Here is a 12,879-nt window from a genome sequence, read left to right as displayed (position 1 = left end):
TATATATGGTGAATAAACAAGGAATGTCTGCCAGTTGGAATCCCCGAAAATTGCTACGCAGATAGTTTGCTAATAATTTGGTTTTAGTCCTCATTGATCTACTTTGTGTTGCCATTTCTCATGTCTCCTGTACTTAAAACCCAGGAGATCACGCTTAATTCATCTCCTTCTTCCCAAAACCCCCAGCACAAGGCCCCCTGACACAGTAGGTGCTTAGGGATTGCTTGTTAAATGGAAGGAATTTAGCGCAGCAGGAGATGACCCTCCGGACATTTACAGGCTATCCTTCCCAGGCCGACAGGAAGCACGGGCTGTACAGACTGCAGAGTTATAGAGCAAGAGGAAGCAACATTTGCTCATCTCACAGAAGCAGCAGCACAAACGGCCAACAAACATATAAGAAGATGTCCAGCCTCACTTATTATCTGGGAAATGTCACTTAAAATCATAACAAGGTACCGTTTTCCACCCATTACATTAGCACAATATTGATGTTGGCAAAGGTGGAAATCTCATACCCCGTTCATGGGAGCCTAAATTGGCGCTGCCCTTTTTGGAGGGCAATTTGGCAGGTTGTATAAAATGCAAAATACGCATTCCTTTCAACACAGCGTTTCTCTTTCTAGGTATCTATCTTAGAGAAACAGATGTACAAAGAGGCATGACCAAGGATGTTCACTGTGCAGTGCTTGTGCAGTAAAATATTGTAAACCACACAAATGTCCACCAATAAGAGAATGGTTAAATAAAATCGTGGTAATCCATATGGTGGAATAAAACAGTAATTACGTGGCTTGATTGCCCAGACTTATTGTAAGTGAAAAACCAAGCTGTAAAATAAAACTACAGTGTGGTTCTATTTATATAAAAAAGGAAAAGAAAAAAAAAAGCAACTGTGAAGCAAAATTATATCTTTACACACACACATAGATGGATAGAGAAAACCACGTTGTATATACACCAAACTGACAGCATCAAGTACCTCCGGTGGAGGAATTAAGATCATTGAGGGAGGGATAGTTTCTGTTTTGGTTTTTTTTCCCAGAACGTATTTGTGTAAAATCAGTTTTCAGAAAGTATCCATGTCTTGGGGGAGGGTATAGCTCAAGTGGTAGAGCACATGCTTAGCACATACAAGGCCCTGGGTTCAATTCCCAGTACCTCCTCTAAAAATAAACAAATAAACAAGTAAACCTAATTACCTCCCCCCAACCAAAGAAAAGTTAAAAAAAAAGAAAAAAAGCATCCATGTCCTCTTACATGCTCTAAATGTTACGTATACCTTATTAACCCACACAACTCTGAGATTAGAATTATTCATTCATTCATTCAGCAAACCTTTACCAAGTACCTCCTGAATTGCCATTGAGGAGGTGTCTAGAGGGCCTGCATTGAACAAGCTCAGGTTGGGCAGAAGCAGAAAATGAACTGGTGAGTGCTGCTCTCATGAAGATGAGACACGCCCAGGAGAGCAGAGCACAGCCAGGTCTAGCCACAGTGCAGGGACCTCAGCTTGGGGAGGGTAAGTGATGCCGAAGGGGCCATAACCAGCAAGTGATTGAGTCAGCATCTCACTACCAGTTAAGAGAAGGCTATGTTGTCTGCTGGGCAGCCTCTGTGGAGGGGAGGGGGTCTGAGTGCAGGAGGGAGAGTGGCGGGAAGGAGAGGCTGTGATATTTGGACCTCAGATTACTTGTTATCAGTATTTATCAGTTATCAGATGTATGGAGCATCTAATAAGCCTAAGGATGCATAAGTCCCTCCCTTTGGGTTGGGAGCCAGGAAAAGGACCAGCAGGACATGGGACCCTTGCCCTGAAGTAATTTACACTCGGTTGGGTGAAGAGATTAATGAGAGTCGTAACATCACCCAGCCATAACTGAGTCCTAAAACCACAAGCAGTGATACACACTGGGAATCTGCAGGCCGTCTGGCTCCATGACTGTTTCAGCTGCTTGGCCAGGCCTCCGCACGCCTTCTTCTGCTTTGCCTTCTGCCTCGCCATGCTGAGGGTTAATGCAATAACACCCGTGAGAAACCCCTCCTAAGCCTAAAGTGCTCCCACAGGGTCATTTTGTTCTGAAAATAGTTAGAAAGAGGAGCTGGAACTGCCCTCCTTTGGCAGGAGAGATGCCTCGCCTCTGCCATCCCCGCCACCCAGGCCTGGGCCAGCCCTGCCAGGCCAAGTAAGGTTCTCCTTGGCTCAAGCACAGCAGAGGCCCAGTGGGAGCAGCAGGAGAACAGGGTAGAGAAGACTCGAGCACTGCCTTACCAGAGGAGCTTGCCCAGTCCCCTGGCCCCATGCTATTCTCCAGGTACGCCTGTCAGCACCCCTGGAAACCAAGGGCTTGGGCCCAAGCTCCCTGAGAAGGGATCCCATATTCACCCACCTCCCAACTGCTTAGCCAACCAACAGGTATTTGTTGAGCCTGCTCTCCCTGCCCAGTATCATACTGGGTATCATGGGAGAAGACATAATGTGTAATAAAGAGTTTGTGGAAAATATTCTACAAAATATAATTGAGCGCTAAACCTAACAATGTTAACAGTAAGGACTAAAGGGGTGCAGAGAAGGGAAGAAGGCAATGTGGCCTGGAGAAATTCTGGAAACCTTCCTGGAGGAGGCAGCAGCTCTTAGATTCAACCTCGAAGAATGGATAGGGGAAAGCATATCAAGAACAAAGGCAGGGAGGAAGGACGTATAAAGGGAAACTGGTACCTCACAGGGGACCTTCCTATTAGAGGATGGTAGAGAAGTGGGGTGGGGCCATTGTGGAAGTCACAGTGAGGGTCAAAGCCTTGAGAAACAGAGGATTTCTGACATGATGGGGAGACAATTTAGAGCTATTGCTGGTTCTATAGCAGGGCCTGGTCATGACTGAAGCAGAGTTTAATCCTTAAAAGGACTAGTAAAGAGGCGCAGAGAATAGGAGATGGAAGACTCATGATAGCGTCCCTGCTCCAGCAGGAATTCTCACTTCAACCTCAGAGAAGGAGGAAATGCCCTATTTTCTCATCCACGTATTTTAAATTTCATCTATTTTATGATATTCTAAGTCTTCTTAATTTTTTTTTTTTGAAAAGCCTGGGGAGGGAGGTAATCTCAGATGGACAGAAACGTAAAGAGCAGACCTCACTGAGTAACTGTGGACTGACTGACAAGGTGGTCATAGGAAAAGGAAATTAAGCTGAGGGGGAGGTTTTGAGGGAAGACAGGTGGGGCATGTGGACCAGGAAAGGGAAAGGTGCAGACTGGAGTCTGGTGAAGCCCCACAGCAGGGCACACAAGCCCTCAGGCCCCGCCCTGGCCCCATGCACCTTCCCAGCCACCTTCCTGCTGCTCTGAGGGCTGCACTCACACCCTGCGCTCCATCTGCCACCATGAACTTCCATTCATGAAAAGGCCATGTTTTCTTGTGCCTCCGAACCTTTGCACATGCTGTGTGTCTCTTTCTGCAATGCCCTTCCCCCTTTTCCTAAATTCAAGTCCATCCCTTAAAAGCTAAAAGTCACTCCTTGCTGATGTGCAGATGACCCCAGGCAGAATTAGTCTAAACTCCTTGGTGATGATCTTCGGGAGGTGCCCAACTCTTTGCCCTATCACGGGACAACCGGGAATCCCCTAGGCTTCCGGTAGCTCTAGTTTCTTATATGGTGCTCAGGCAGGGAGGGTTCTGGCAGTCAGCTCAGTGGCATGCCTGCAGCAACTTTAAAGGGCAGGTCTTACATTCTGAGGTTTGGAAATGCTGGGAGGACCTCCCAGTAGCATTGCCTGGGAAACAGCTTGGATTCGGCAGAAGAGGACGTGTCTTTTTTGGGAGGAGGGCGGGCAGTAGGATCTATGAGAACACGTAAGTGGTTAAGGGGATCAAGACTGACCGAGGGCTGGGGGCAGAGATCTGGGAGTGACACAGTTAAGGGACAGAGGAGGATCCTGAGAAGATGCAGTTGGAGGAAATGGGGAAGAACCTTGGGGACAAGGTCAGGAAGGCCACTGAAGGCAACTAACAGGAGACTGCAAAAGGAGGACAGATTTCTGTCCCCTTGGTAAGCCACCTAGAAAACAGTCTGATGACGAAGGTTATTGCTCTTTAGCCTGATGGGGACTTGGGAATCTTGAAAGCCACCTGTGTTTATCCAATATTCTGTTTACGTGCAGCTAGTCCTCCCTAGCACCTTGGCAGAGCCCAAGAGAGGTGACTGTGGTCTTTGGGGCCAGGCCCCACATGGCAGTAGGAGTCTGAATTCAAATCCCATTCCAGCGCCTTTCCTGTTCCCTGGGTGAGCTTGAGGCCAGAATGTGACTTGGCGGCCCCAGCCCCTGAGTCTGAAGTAAGAGGCTCAGGAGTTGTAGTTATTGTACCAGAAGCCGTGGAATTCTTGAGTTCTATCATGTGAATAAGGACCAGTCTACTAGCAGAAAATATACTCCGTGTATACGTCTCTACATCTCAAGTCACACATCCCTAAAACATTTTAACTAAATCACCTTAAATTTTTTTTTCCCGTTCTCATGCTCATTGATGACTTTTATTGGTTGGGGGAAGCAGATACCAAAGGTATCTTTTTTCTTTTCTTTTCTTTTTTTTGGTGGGGGGGGGAGGAGTAATTAGGTTTATTTATTTATTCTTAGAGGAGCTACTGGGGATTGAACCCAGGACCTCAAGCATGCTAAGCATGCGCCCTACCACTTGAGCTACACCCTTCCCTCATAAAGGTTTTTTTTTTCCCCCTAGAAAAGCTTTTAATGGTTGTTGAAGCTTGGCAATAGGTAGCTGGTTGTTCACTATACTAGTCTGTCAGTCTGTGTCAGAACGGGTTTACTTTTTTTTTTTTTTTAGTCTTTTTAAATTTTAAATTGAGAAAACGTATCTATTATCTTACTTTTCCCTGCAAACTGAGAAAAGACTGCTCTTTTTTATTTCAGCTGAGGGTAGTCCTCCCTACTGTTTCTTCAAGGGAGCACAGCCTGAGGATCACCAAATTTCTAGAAGCTTTTCAAGGTTAAAAGTCATTACATCTAACTTCTGGCTAAGAGAGAGCAGAAACACAGACCACCCATTAACAAGAGGTCAAAAAGCAAAGCCCTTCCCATAGGCTACAGGGGAAGGGGGTGCAGAGAGTGAGCGAAACAGGCCAGAGGAAGGAGAGAACAGCCCCAGGTCATCTTATTTCCATCCCAAAGACCACACTTAATGCTCAGAGTCAAGTGCCTCTCTTCTCCTAGACCTTGGACAGGCTGTCCCTTTTCCAGGCTCTTCCAGGAGAGAAATTTCTGCCTTCCTAGATCCCAAAGGAACTGGGAACAATCAAGTAGCCAAACCCCTGCCTTGTTCTGAACTTTCTCTAGAGCAAGCTCTCACACAATGCAAACAGGGTAACGCCTTCCTCTGCAGGCCTGGGGTAGAGACAAGTGAGAGTGAAGGTGGAATGCCCCAGGTGGTGGCAACAGACAGTGACTGTGTCGCCCTCCCTTCCTGGTGCCAGTAGGTCAACATGCCTTCTCTCTACTAGTCAAACATACAGGCGAGCAGCCCCACAATGGTGCTCAATGGACTGGTTTCACCCACCTCCTCTCACTGCTGAAGCCCTCCACGGGCTGGCATCCACCCTCCCTCCAGATCCACATGGAAGTGTGCTACCTCCAGGCAGCAGGTACAATAGCATGTCTCAATTCAGCCTCCACACGCATGGCTGGGTGGCCACTCTCTCCTTTCTGAGACATGGCTCTTCCTCCCTCATCTTCCTCCCAGGCCCTTTCTCAGTCCCGCTGCTGCTGCTCCCTCTCTCCACTTAGCCATAAATGTTCGGTTTCCGTGGATGTTAATCCTGGGACTCTGTCTCTGCTCTATCCCTGTCTCCTAGGTGAGCTCAGCAGTGTTCATGGACTTTACAAGCCAGGTTCTGCTTCTGACGCCCTCCCGCCTTTGTATCTGTAGCCTGGACCTCCCTGTGCCCCAAGCTCCAGGCACCTCAGCATCTCAGACTGAACTCAGGGCCTCGCTTGTGCTGTTTCCTCTGCCTCAAATAGTCTCCCCGACCCTACAACTCACAGAGCCAGCTCTTCTATTTCTGTAGGTCTCAACTTAAATGCCACCTCCTCCAAGAAGCCTCTCCTGACCACCCTACCTAAAGCAGGCCTCTGTTACCCTCTATTTCAGCCCCTTGTTGACTTGTTTTCTATCCATCTTCCCCATAAGAATGTCAGCTCCATGAGGGCAGGGATTATACATGCACAGAGCCTGGGACTGTCTGGTTACACAGTAAGTGTTCAATAAATGTTTGTTGAACGAACAAAGGAACTAGTTACTGCTGGGAACTGATCCAGCAGTTCCCTGTAAGTGTGAAAGGTGAAACTGAAGGGGAAACTGAGGCCCAGCCAGGGCCTGACAACAGCCACAGACAGCGGCTGAAGCTAACTTCCAGTTTTTTGGGTCCATGGGACGGGCTGGGGCCCAGGCCAGAAGGCACCTCACCTCCCTTTTCCAGCGTGCCAGCCACTCGTCCCGCTTGCGCTTGCTGATGTAGTAGGGGTCCCCCGCCTGGAAGGTGAGCCGCGGCATGGGCCGCTGGCGGAGGCTGGACTCCCAGCCCAGGCCACCCCGCAGCCGGCCCCGGGAGCCCTAGGACAGAGATCACAGAGACACACCAGCATTAAGGTGGGCACAGACAGCCCGCTGCAGGGTTTGCTCCTCCTGGAGGGGAAACTGAGGAGGCACTCACCTCGAACAGAACACAGGAGCTCTGACTCCTGGCCAGAGATGCCAGCCCTGCAAGTGAGGGCCAGGCCCCTGTCTGGGCTGGAAAAGTGAGGGATGGATGGTGGGATGGGGGGCAGGACATAAACCAGAAGGGGAGGTGCTCGGTCCTGGAGGGGGACCAAGCCGGCTGCCTTGCTGGGGGACTTCCAACCTCCACACCCACTTCCTCTGCTCCTCACAGCATGACACATAAAGAAGGGGACGGGGGCCACCTCGGGCTCCCCTCACACACACACACTCGCCACAGTCGGTCAGAGCGGTGGCTTTCTTCTCCTAGAATCAGGATCCACAGAGCCCCTGGGGGTTGAGGAAAACACTTGCCTCCATTTTCATGGACTCGATGTTGGTCTCCTTCTGCTCTTTGCCTGTGGAGAGGGAAGAACAAAGGGACCGTCGCAGAGTTACAGGGATGGCTCGGGGGCCTCGCCTGGTGCCTGGGCTCCCTGTCTCAGGGACAGGGCTTCTCCAACTGTTTTGAGCTGTCCCTGAGTCAAACCTGATGGCCCACCGCACGCCAGACACCATGTTGGCCCTGAGGACTCAAGAGCACAGCCAGGGCAGAGACAGGACGAGGGCAGGGTTGGAGGCCCGAATCCGAAAGAACAGAAAAGCCAAGGCTGTGGTTGCTGGCCCACTGAGTGCCTCAGCCACACAGAAGGAGGTCTAGACATAGCCTCTCTCGGCTGCTCCCAGTCAACAGAACCCCCTTCCCAGAGGAGGGGCCAGACTGCACAGCCCTCCCAGCCCTGGAAGGGAGCGCTGCCTTCTATGTGTGGGGTGTGGCCAAGATGCTCTGGGGGGCGGTGGGGCACTAGGCGACTGGAGTAGGACTGCTGAAACAACTTCGTTTCCAGGAGACTGTCTCCTCATCTCGAAAATAAAGATGCTGGAGATGGTGTCTAAAGTGCTGCTGGAGCTGTGGTTCTAGCATGAATTATCTGCCTCTGCACCCCATTCTCAGGTCCCTGAGTTCAGCCTTTATCCTAGAAGACTTGGATTCCAGCCATCTCCATGTGTCCTGGGTAACTTCCCCTGGCCTTTTCCTCACTGACTCAACGTAGATAACCCTTCTAAAATCTTAAGGTTACTGAGAACATTAAGTGCCCAGAGCAGGGCTTGGCATATAGTGAGTTTTGTTCCCCTTCCCTAAGACAGCATCTCCCTGCTCCTTCTCCCAATAGCTCCTTAATGGGCCCTGATTCCAGTTCCTGGAAGGGAAGGCTCCCCTGGGGGCTGAGCCCCAGCAGTACTGCCTTTAAAGGGGGCCTGAGCTCTCCATCCTTCTCCAGGCCCCAAGCAGGAGGGCAGTCACATTCCAGAACGCTCCCGCGCTCCTACCAGGGTCCTCTGCATCTCAGGGTCCTCATCTCTTGGATGCCCCTCCCAGGCCCAGCACAGCCCTGGCCTGGCCTGTGGGTTGGGTTAATTAGACCTTCAAGCTTTCTGTTGGAGGACAGGGCGGGTGAACCTCCTTTCACCTGGGCCCCAGAACTCTTTTGTCTGAAGCCAAGAGTATTGAGCTTGGGCCCAAAGCAGGAAGGTCACTAAGGCTGGCTCAGGGTAGCTTTGGGGGTGGGGGTGGGGGTGTGAGGGGGAGACAAAGAGCCCAGAACGGAAAAAACAGCCCCTCCTGCATCTCCTGGCTCTGAGGCGGAAACCAGCCACAGCACTGAAGGTCTCTGAATCCTCAGCCCCCAGAGAGGATGTTTCTTTCTCCTCTCTCACCTGGGGCTCTGCACTGGGTTTTGGCGACCTGGAGCCCCGGAGTGGGGTCGGGGAAGGCAGGGCCAGCAGCTGCAGGGTGGGCGGCAGGGAGGTGTGGACCCCGCGGGCAGGGAGGAAGCGGGGGTGCATACTCGCCAACGCTGTGTACGCGACAGGCCTTTTAAGGTATGTCTCACCGGACTTTGTCTCTTCCTTTGAGTTTCCTTTAGGTCTTCTTGATTCACTACAGTCAGCTCCCAACTTTTTCTCAGGCCCCCTGGCGCCCGACTCCCCCTCCTGCCCTCTCAGAGCCTCCCTTCTTCCCGGGGGTCCTCCCTCCTCTCAGACCCCCACGTTCCGCCCGGTGAGGCTTTGGGCTGCCAGGAGGGGGCGCCCACCCTCAAATCACGCAGCAGCCCAGAGGTCCCCTGGACCTCAGCCGTTTCCTACAGGGGACCTACAGGCAGTTGGTTTATGGGGATTCATTTATTCATTAGAATGAAAGAATATCAGGGATGAAGGGAACTGTGGCGAGGACAGAGTACTCGTCCAGCCCTTAAGTTTTGCTGACGGAGTATTTGTCCAGCCCTTTGACGGAGAAACAGAGGCTGGGGTGCCGCGTGACTTACTGCCAGAGCTGAGAGCAGATTCCAGGGCACCTGACTCCCCAGGCAGCTAACTCATTTTACACTGCACCACCTTGATGTCCCCAACCCCTTCCTTATACCCGGCCCCCATATTCCCCCAAACAGAATTACTTTTCCTCATGTGGTTTCTAACTAGCATCCTTCTGGAATTTTCTTCCAGACGGACTCTGCGCATGCCCACTTGAGTGACATCACACACACACTTTTCAGCCAGGCGCAGCAAAACAACAAACTGGGCTGCCTCAGAATGCAGCACTTTGTCATGAGTCAAGGAGGGTCAGCTGCTCTCTCGACACTCCCTCTGTGGTCCATCTGCTCCTGGCCCAGACCCAGGGTCACAGGCTGGCCAGGTGGCTATGTGCCTTCCAGGGTGGCCCTGGCAGGCTTGGACATGACCCTAGGGCATCTCAGGTCCTGGGGGCAGGGCAGGCCAGGCCAGGGTGCTTCTAACACTTACCTGTTGGTCTGAGGCTATACTCCTTCAGGGGTCACCCCGGATTCCCTCTAAAATGAACCCAGATCTCAAGGACAGGGCTGAGGCCAGGCTTATCCCAGAGGACAGCCACTAGCCCAATACTGTGTGCTCAGTCTGAGCAGAGAGGGGATTTGTGTTGATCCTAATCTGGTCCTTCACTATTTGTACAGTCTTGGGTGAATAACTTAACCTCTCTGAACCCTCAGTCCCATCTGAAAAATGGGGGTAATACGTCTTTCTCAAATGATTGCAAGGATTAAATAAGAGAGTTACATAAAGAGCAGGACTTCTCAAAGTTTAATGTGCATCAAAATCATGAGGATCTCTTTCAAATGCACATTCTAACTCAGTAGGTCTAGGATGGGGCCCGAGATTCTGCATTTCTAACATCCCAGGTGATGCCAGGTGATGCTACTGGTTGATGGACCACTTTGAGTAGCAAGGATATAGAACACTCAACGCGTAGTCAATATTCAGTAAAAGAAGGCCACATTACCATCGTTACTACCCTCATCATGATGGCCCTAATGCTAGGAGTATAGGAGCAGTTCCAAGGCCACCACCTGCCTGTCCAGGTGGCTCTTGTCCTTATTACTCATCATCTCCCCTGTCCCTCCTTTCTCCTGGCTGTACTATCAGAATCTGGGGCTCCTACGTGTACACAGAAAGGTGCCCGGGCCAAGGCTGCCTTAAAGTCCTCCATTTTTCCTGCATAGGAACGAATGAGAGGGGTTCCGGGAGAGATGTGCGGGGCCTCTGAAAAGAGATCTGGAATGAGAGGAACCGAAAGGAGACCACGGCCAAGTCACTTCCTCCCCCGGGGCCAAGTCTCCTTCCTCCTTGGAACCAAGCAGCTGAGTATGCGTTCTGTGCGGCTGACTGCTGGACCAGTGGCCAAGCCTCCAAAGGGCCACTGCCCACCCCTCAAGGTAACACCTCACCAGTCTCAGCATCCAGGAGATTCACGGCGACCTTCAGGGATCCCAGCTCTGATCCCTGCCAGCATCTCCACTGCCCGGATAGCTGGGGCCACACGGGAATGCTCCAAGGCCAAATTTTGGAAATCAAGGATGCTTGAAGTGTTTTTGCCTGCTGCACTTTGCACTAGATTCTGAGAAAGATCCACTCAATGTGTGAAAGTCCCAAACCCAGGAGTCACCCTTGAACCATCTCTCCCCACCCCCTCATGTCCCTGGCACTCACTCACCGCTCTCCAGATCCTCCCTCCTAACCGCTCATCCTGCTTCCCGGCCCCTCGGTTCCATTCCAGGATCCAGATGGCAAAGGGATCTTTTCAAAACGCAAAGCGGATCATGTCACCCCCTGAGAGGGCAGCCTTGGAGCTGTGCTGGTTGCTACCTCATGCCCTTCTCCCTTCCTCCCCCCACTCCTGACTCATGGGTTTCTGCCGGGTCCCTGGATGCCCCGCTCTCACCCCTCCCTGTACCTCCCCACCCCGGTGAACCCGAGCTCATCCTTCAGCTGAGGCGGAACAGGCTGGCTGGGGTCCCTCTGTTACATCTCCTCAGAGAAACTTGTTTATTTTTCCTTAGAGAACTTATCTCCGTGAGGAATCACACACTTTTTAAGTGTGCGTTTCTCGTTAATGTCTGCCTTTCCAGCAGACTGTGAGGTCCTCCAAGGCAAGAACCAGATTTTTGTTCCCCAGATCCTGGCACAGATCCTGGCACACACCACATGGGTGTTTAATAAGCCCCTGTTGACTGACTGAAGGAGTCACTCCTGAGAACGGACAGAAAGGGAGACAGGGAAATGCCAAACTGAAAGCAAACCCGCATGGGTTAAGAGCAGCCTTGGAGCGCTGCTCCATCCCGCCAGGCAGGAAGGGCTGCCCAGGCCTTGGGCAGCAACTGGGTGCCAGCCATGGTGGGGTCCCAGGAGCTGCCTATTTGGTGGGAAGGGCTGACGGGTTCTCAGGTTCCTCTCCTGCACATGTGGCCTCAGTAAAAGAAGGATGGCGCCTTCTCCCTCTCCTCCTGTTTCACTCCACTCAGGCCCCTTGGCCACTCCCACCAAGAGTCAGGACACACCCCCGGAAGTGCTCAGTTCAGGACCAGCCGGCCCCAAGCCCCATTCCAGAACAGCAGGGGATATTGGAAGGGCACACAGACTCTGAAGCTAGAGACCAAGACGGAATGAGGCAGAATGAATCCTGGATCTGTCACTTACAGGTTTGGGGTCCCTGAGGACGTCACTTCATCTCATTAAGCCTCACTTTTTTCCTACTTTATAACAGGGATAATAATACCTCTTGAAGAAGATTGTTTGGAAGAGTAAATAAAACAACGAATGCAGAGTATCTCAGAAAGCACTTTGCACACAGTGGGAGCGTTGTGAATATTAGTTGAGTAATAAATGAATGAAATGTATTTTTAAATAAATTTGGAAATCTCTTTTCTGGAGATGCTCTCTGCACAAATATTAGGTTTGGATGCATGTGAAGTTAAGTTACACCAATTAATCGATTGACTCATTCCATCATGTACACTTGGAAGGAGGAATTTCTGAAATTAAAATGCACATATGTAAAACAAGCTGGCAGGGCCCTGGGAGGATCAAACGTGATAATGTATGAGGAAGCGCTTTGTAAACTGTGAAGCCCTGTACAAATGCTAGTTGTCCTCATTACTAACATGTTTACAGCTCATTTGGCCCTGAAATCCCTGGCTTAACCTGAAAGAGAAAAGTGGGCAACTTTCCAGGACCCCAGGGCTAGGCCAAAAAGTCCCCAGAGGACAAGGCCTGGGCTGAGCTGCGTACAGCCACCCTCGCCTGCCCCTCCTCTCCCCAACTCTGTCACCACCAAACTTTAGTCAAGTCCACTAAACTGTGGTGCGCTCAGGACATCTGCACTGGGGAAGGCTGACTGGGCTTTTAACAGCCCAGGACATCTGCTGCCCAGGCCAGGGGCTACCAACGCATCGACCTCTAAGAGCCATAGATCTTGTGGAAGAGTAAGCAGGCCAGGTAAAGGCTGAGGGAAACGAGGCGTACAACCAGCCTGTGGGGGGACAGTCATCACCCCAGTCCAGCAACCACTGGCACTCTGCAAACCCACTGTTGCCAGATACAGCTTTTTTTTTTTCCATGAGAAGCCAAAACTCCAGATTTTTATGTGAAATTTCTTGATTTTTAAATACTGGCAACTAATTTTTTTAAATGTTTAAAACACTATGTGGGCCAAATAAAACATGTGTGCAGGCTGTATCTAGCCAGGAGCCTGCAGGGCACAGCCTTAGCAAGGAGACCTTCAGCGACCACGCCCGGACGG

At 51.1% G+C, this 12,879-nt stretch overlaps 1 protein-coding gene across 2 annotated transcripts in view; it reads right to left on the bottom strand.

Annotated features, from left to right (window-relative positions):
• DNMT3A (DNA methyltransferase 3 alpha) overlaps positions 1–12,879 on the bottom strand; it is a 101,743-nt gene that overhangs the window by 33,744 nt on the left and 55,120 nt on the right. For both annotated transcript variants that reach the window (XM_072938097.1, XM_072938096.1), the window contains exons 5-6: positions 7,083–7,126; positions 6,477–6,623 (exon numbers count right to left, since the gene is read on the bottom strand). In XM_072938097.1, coding sequence (XP_072794198.1) covers positions 6,477–6,623; positions 7,083–7,126 — 191 coding nt within the window. The remainder of the gene's footprint in view (positions 1–6,476; positions 6,624–7,082; positions 7,127–12,879) is intronic.

This window comes from Vicugna pacos, chromosome 15 (genome assembly GCF_048564905.1).
Source record: "Vicugna pacos chromosome 15, VicPac4, whole genome shotgun sequence".
Classification (NCBI taxonomy): Eukaryota; Metazoa; Chordata; class Mammalia; order Artiodactyla; family Camelidae; genus Vicugna; species Vicugna pacos.
This window is presented reverse-complemented; position numbering and strand designations above follow the sequence as displayed.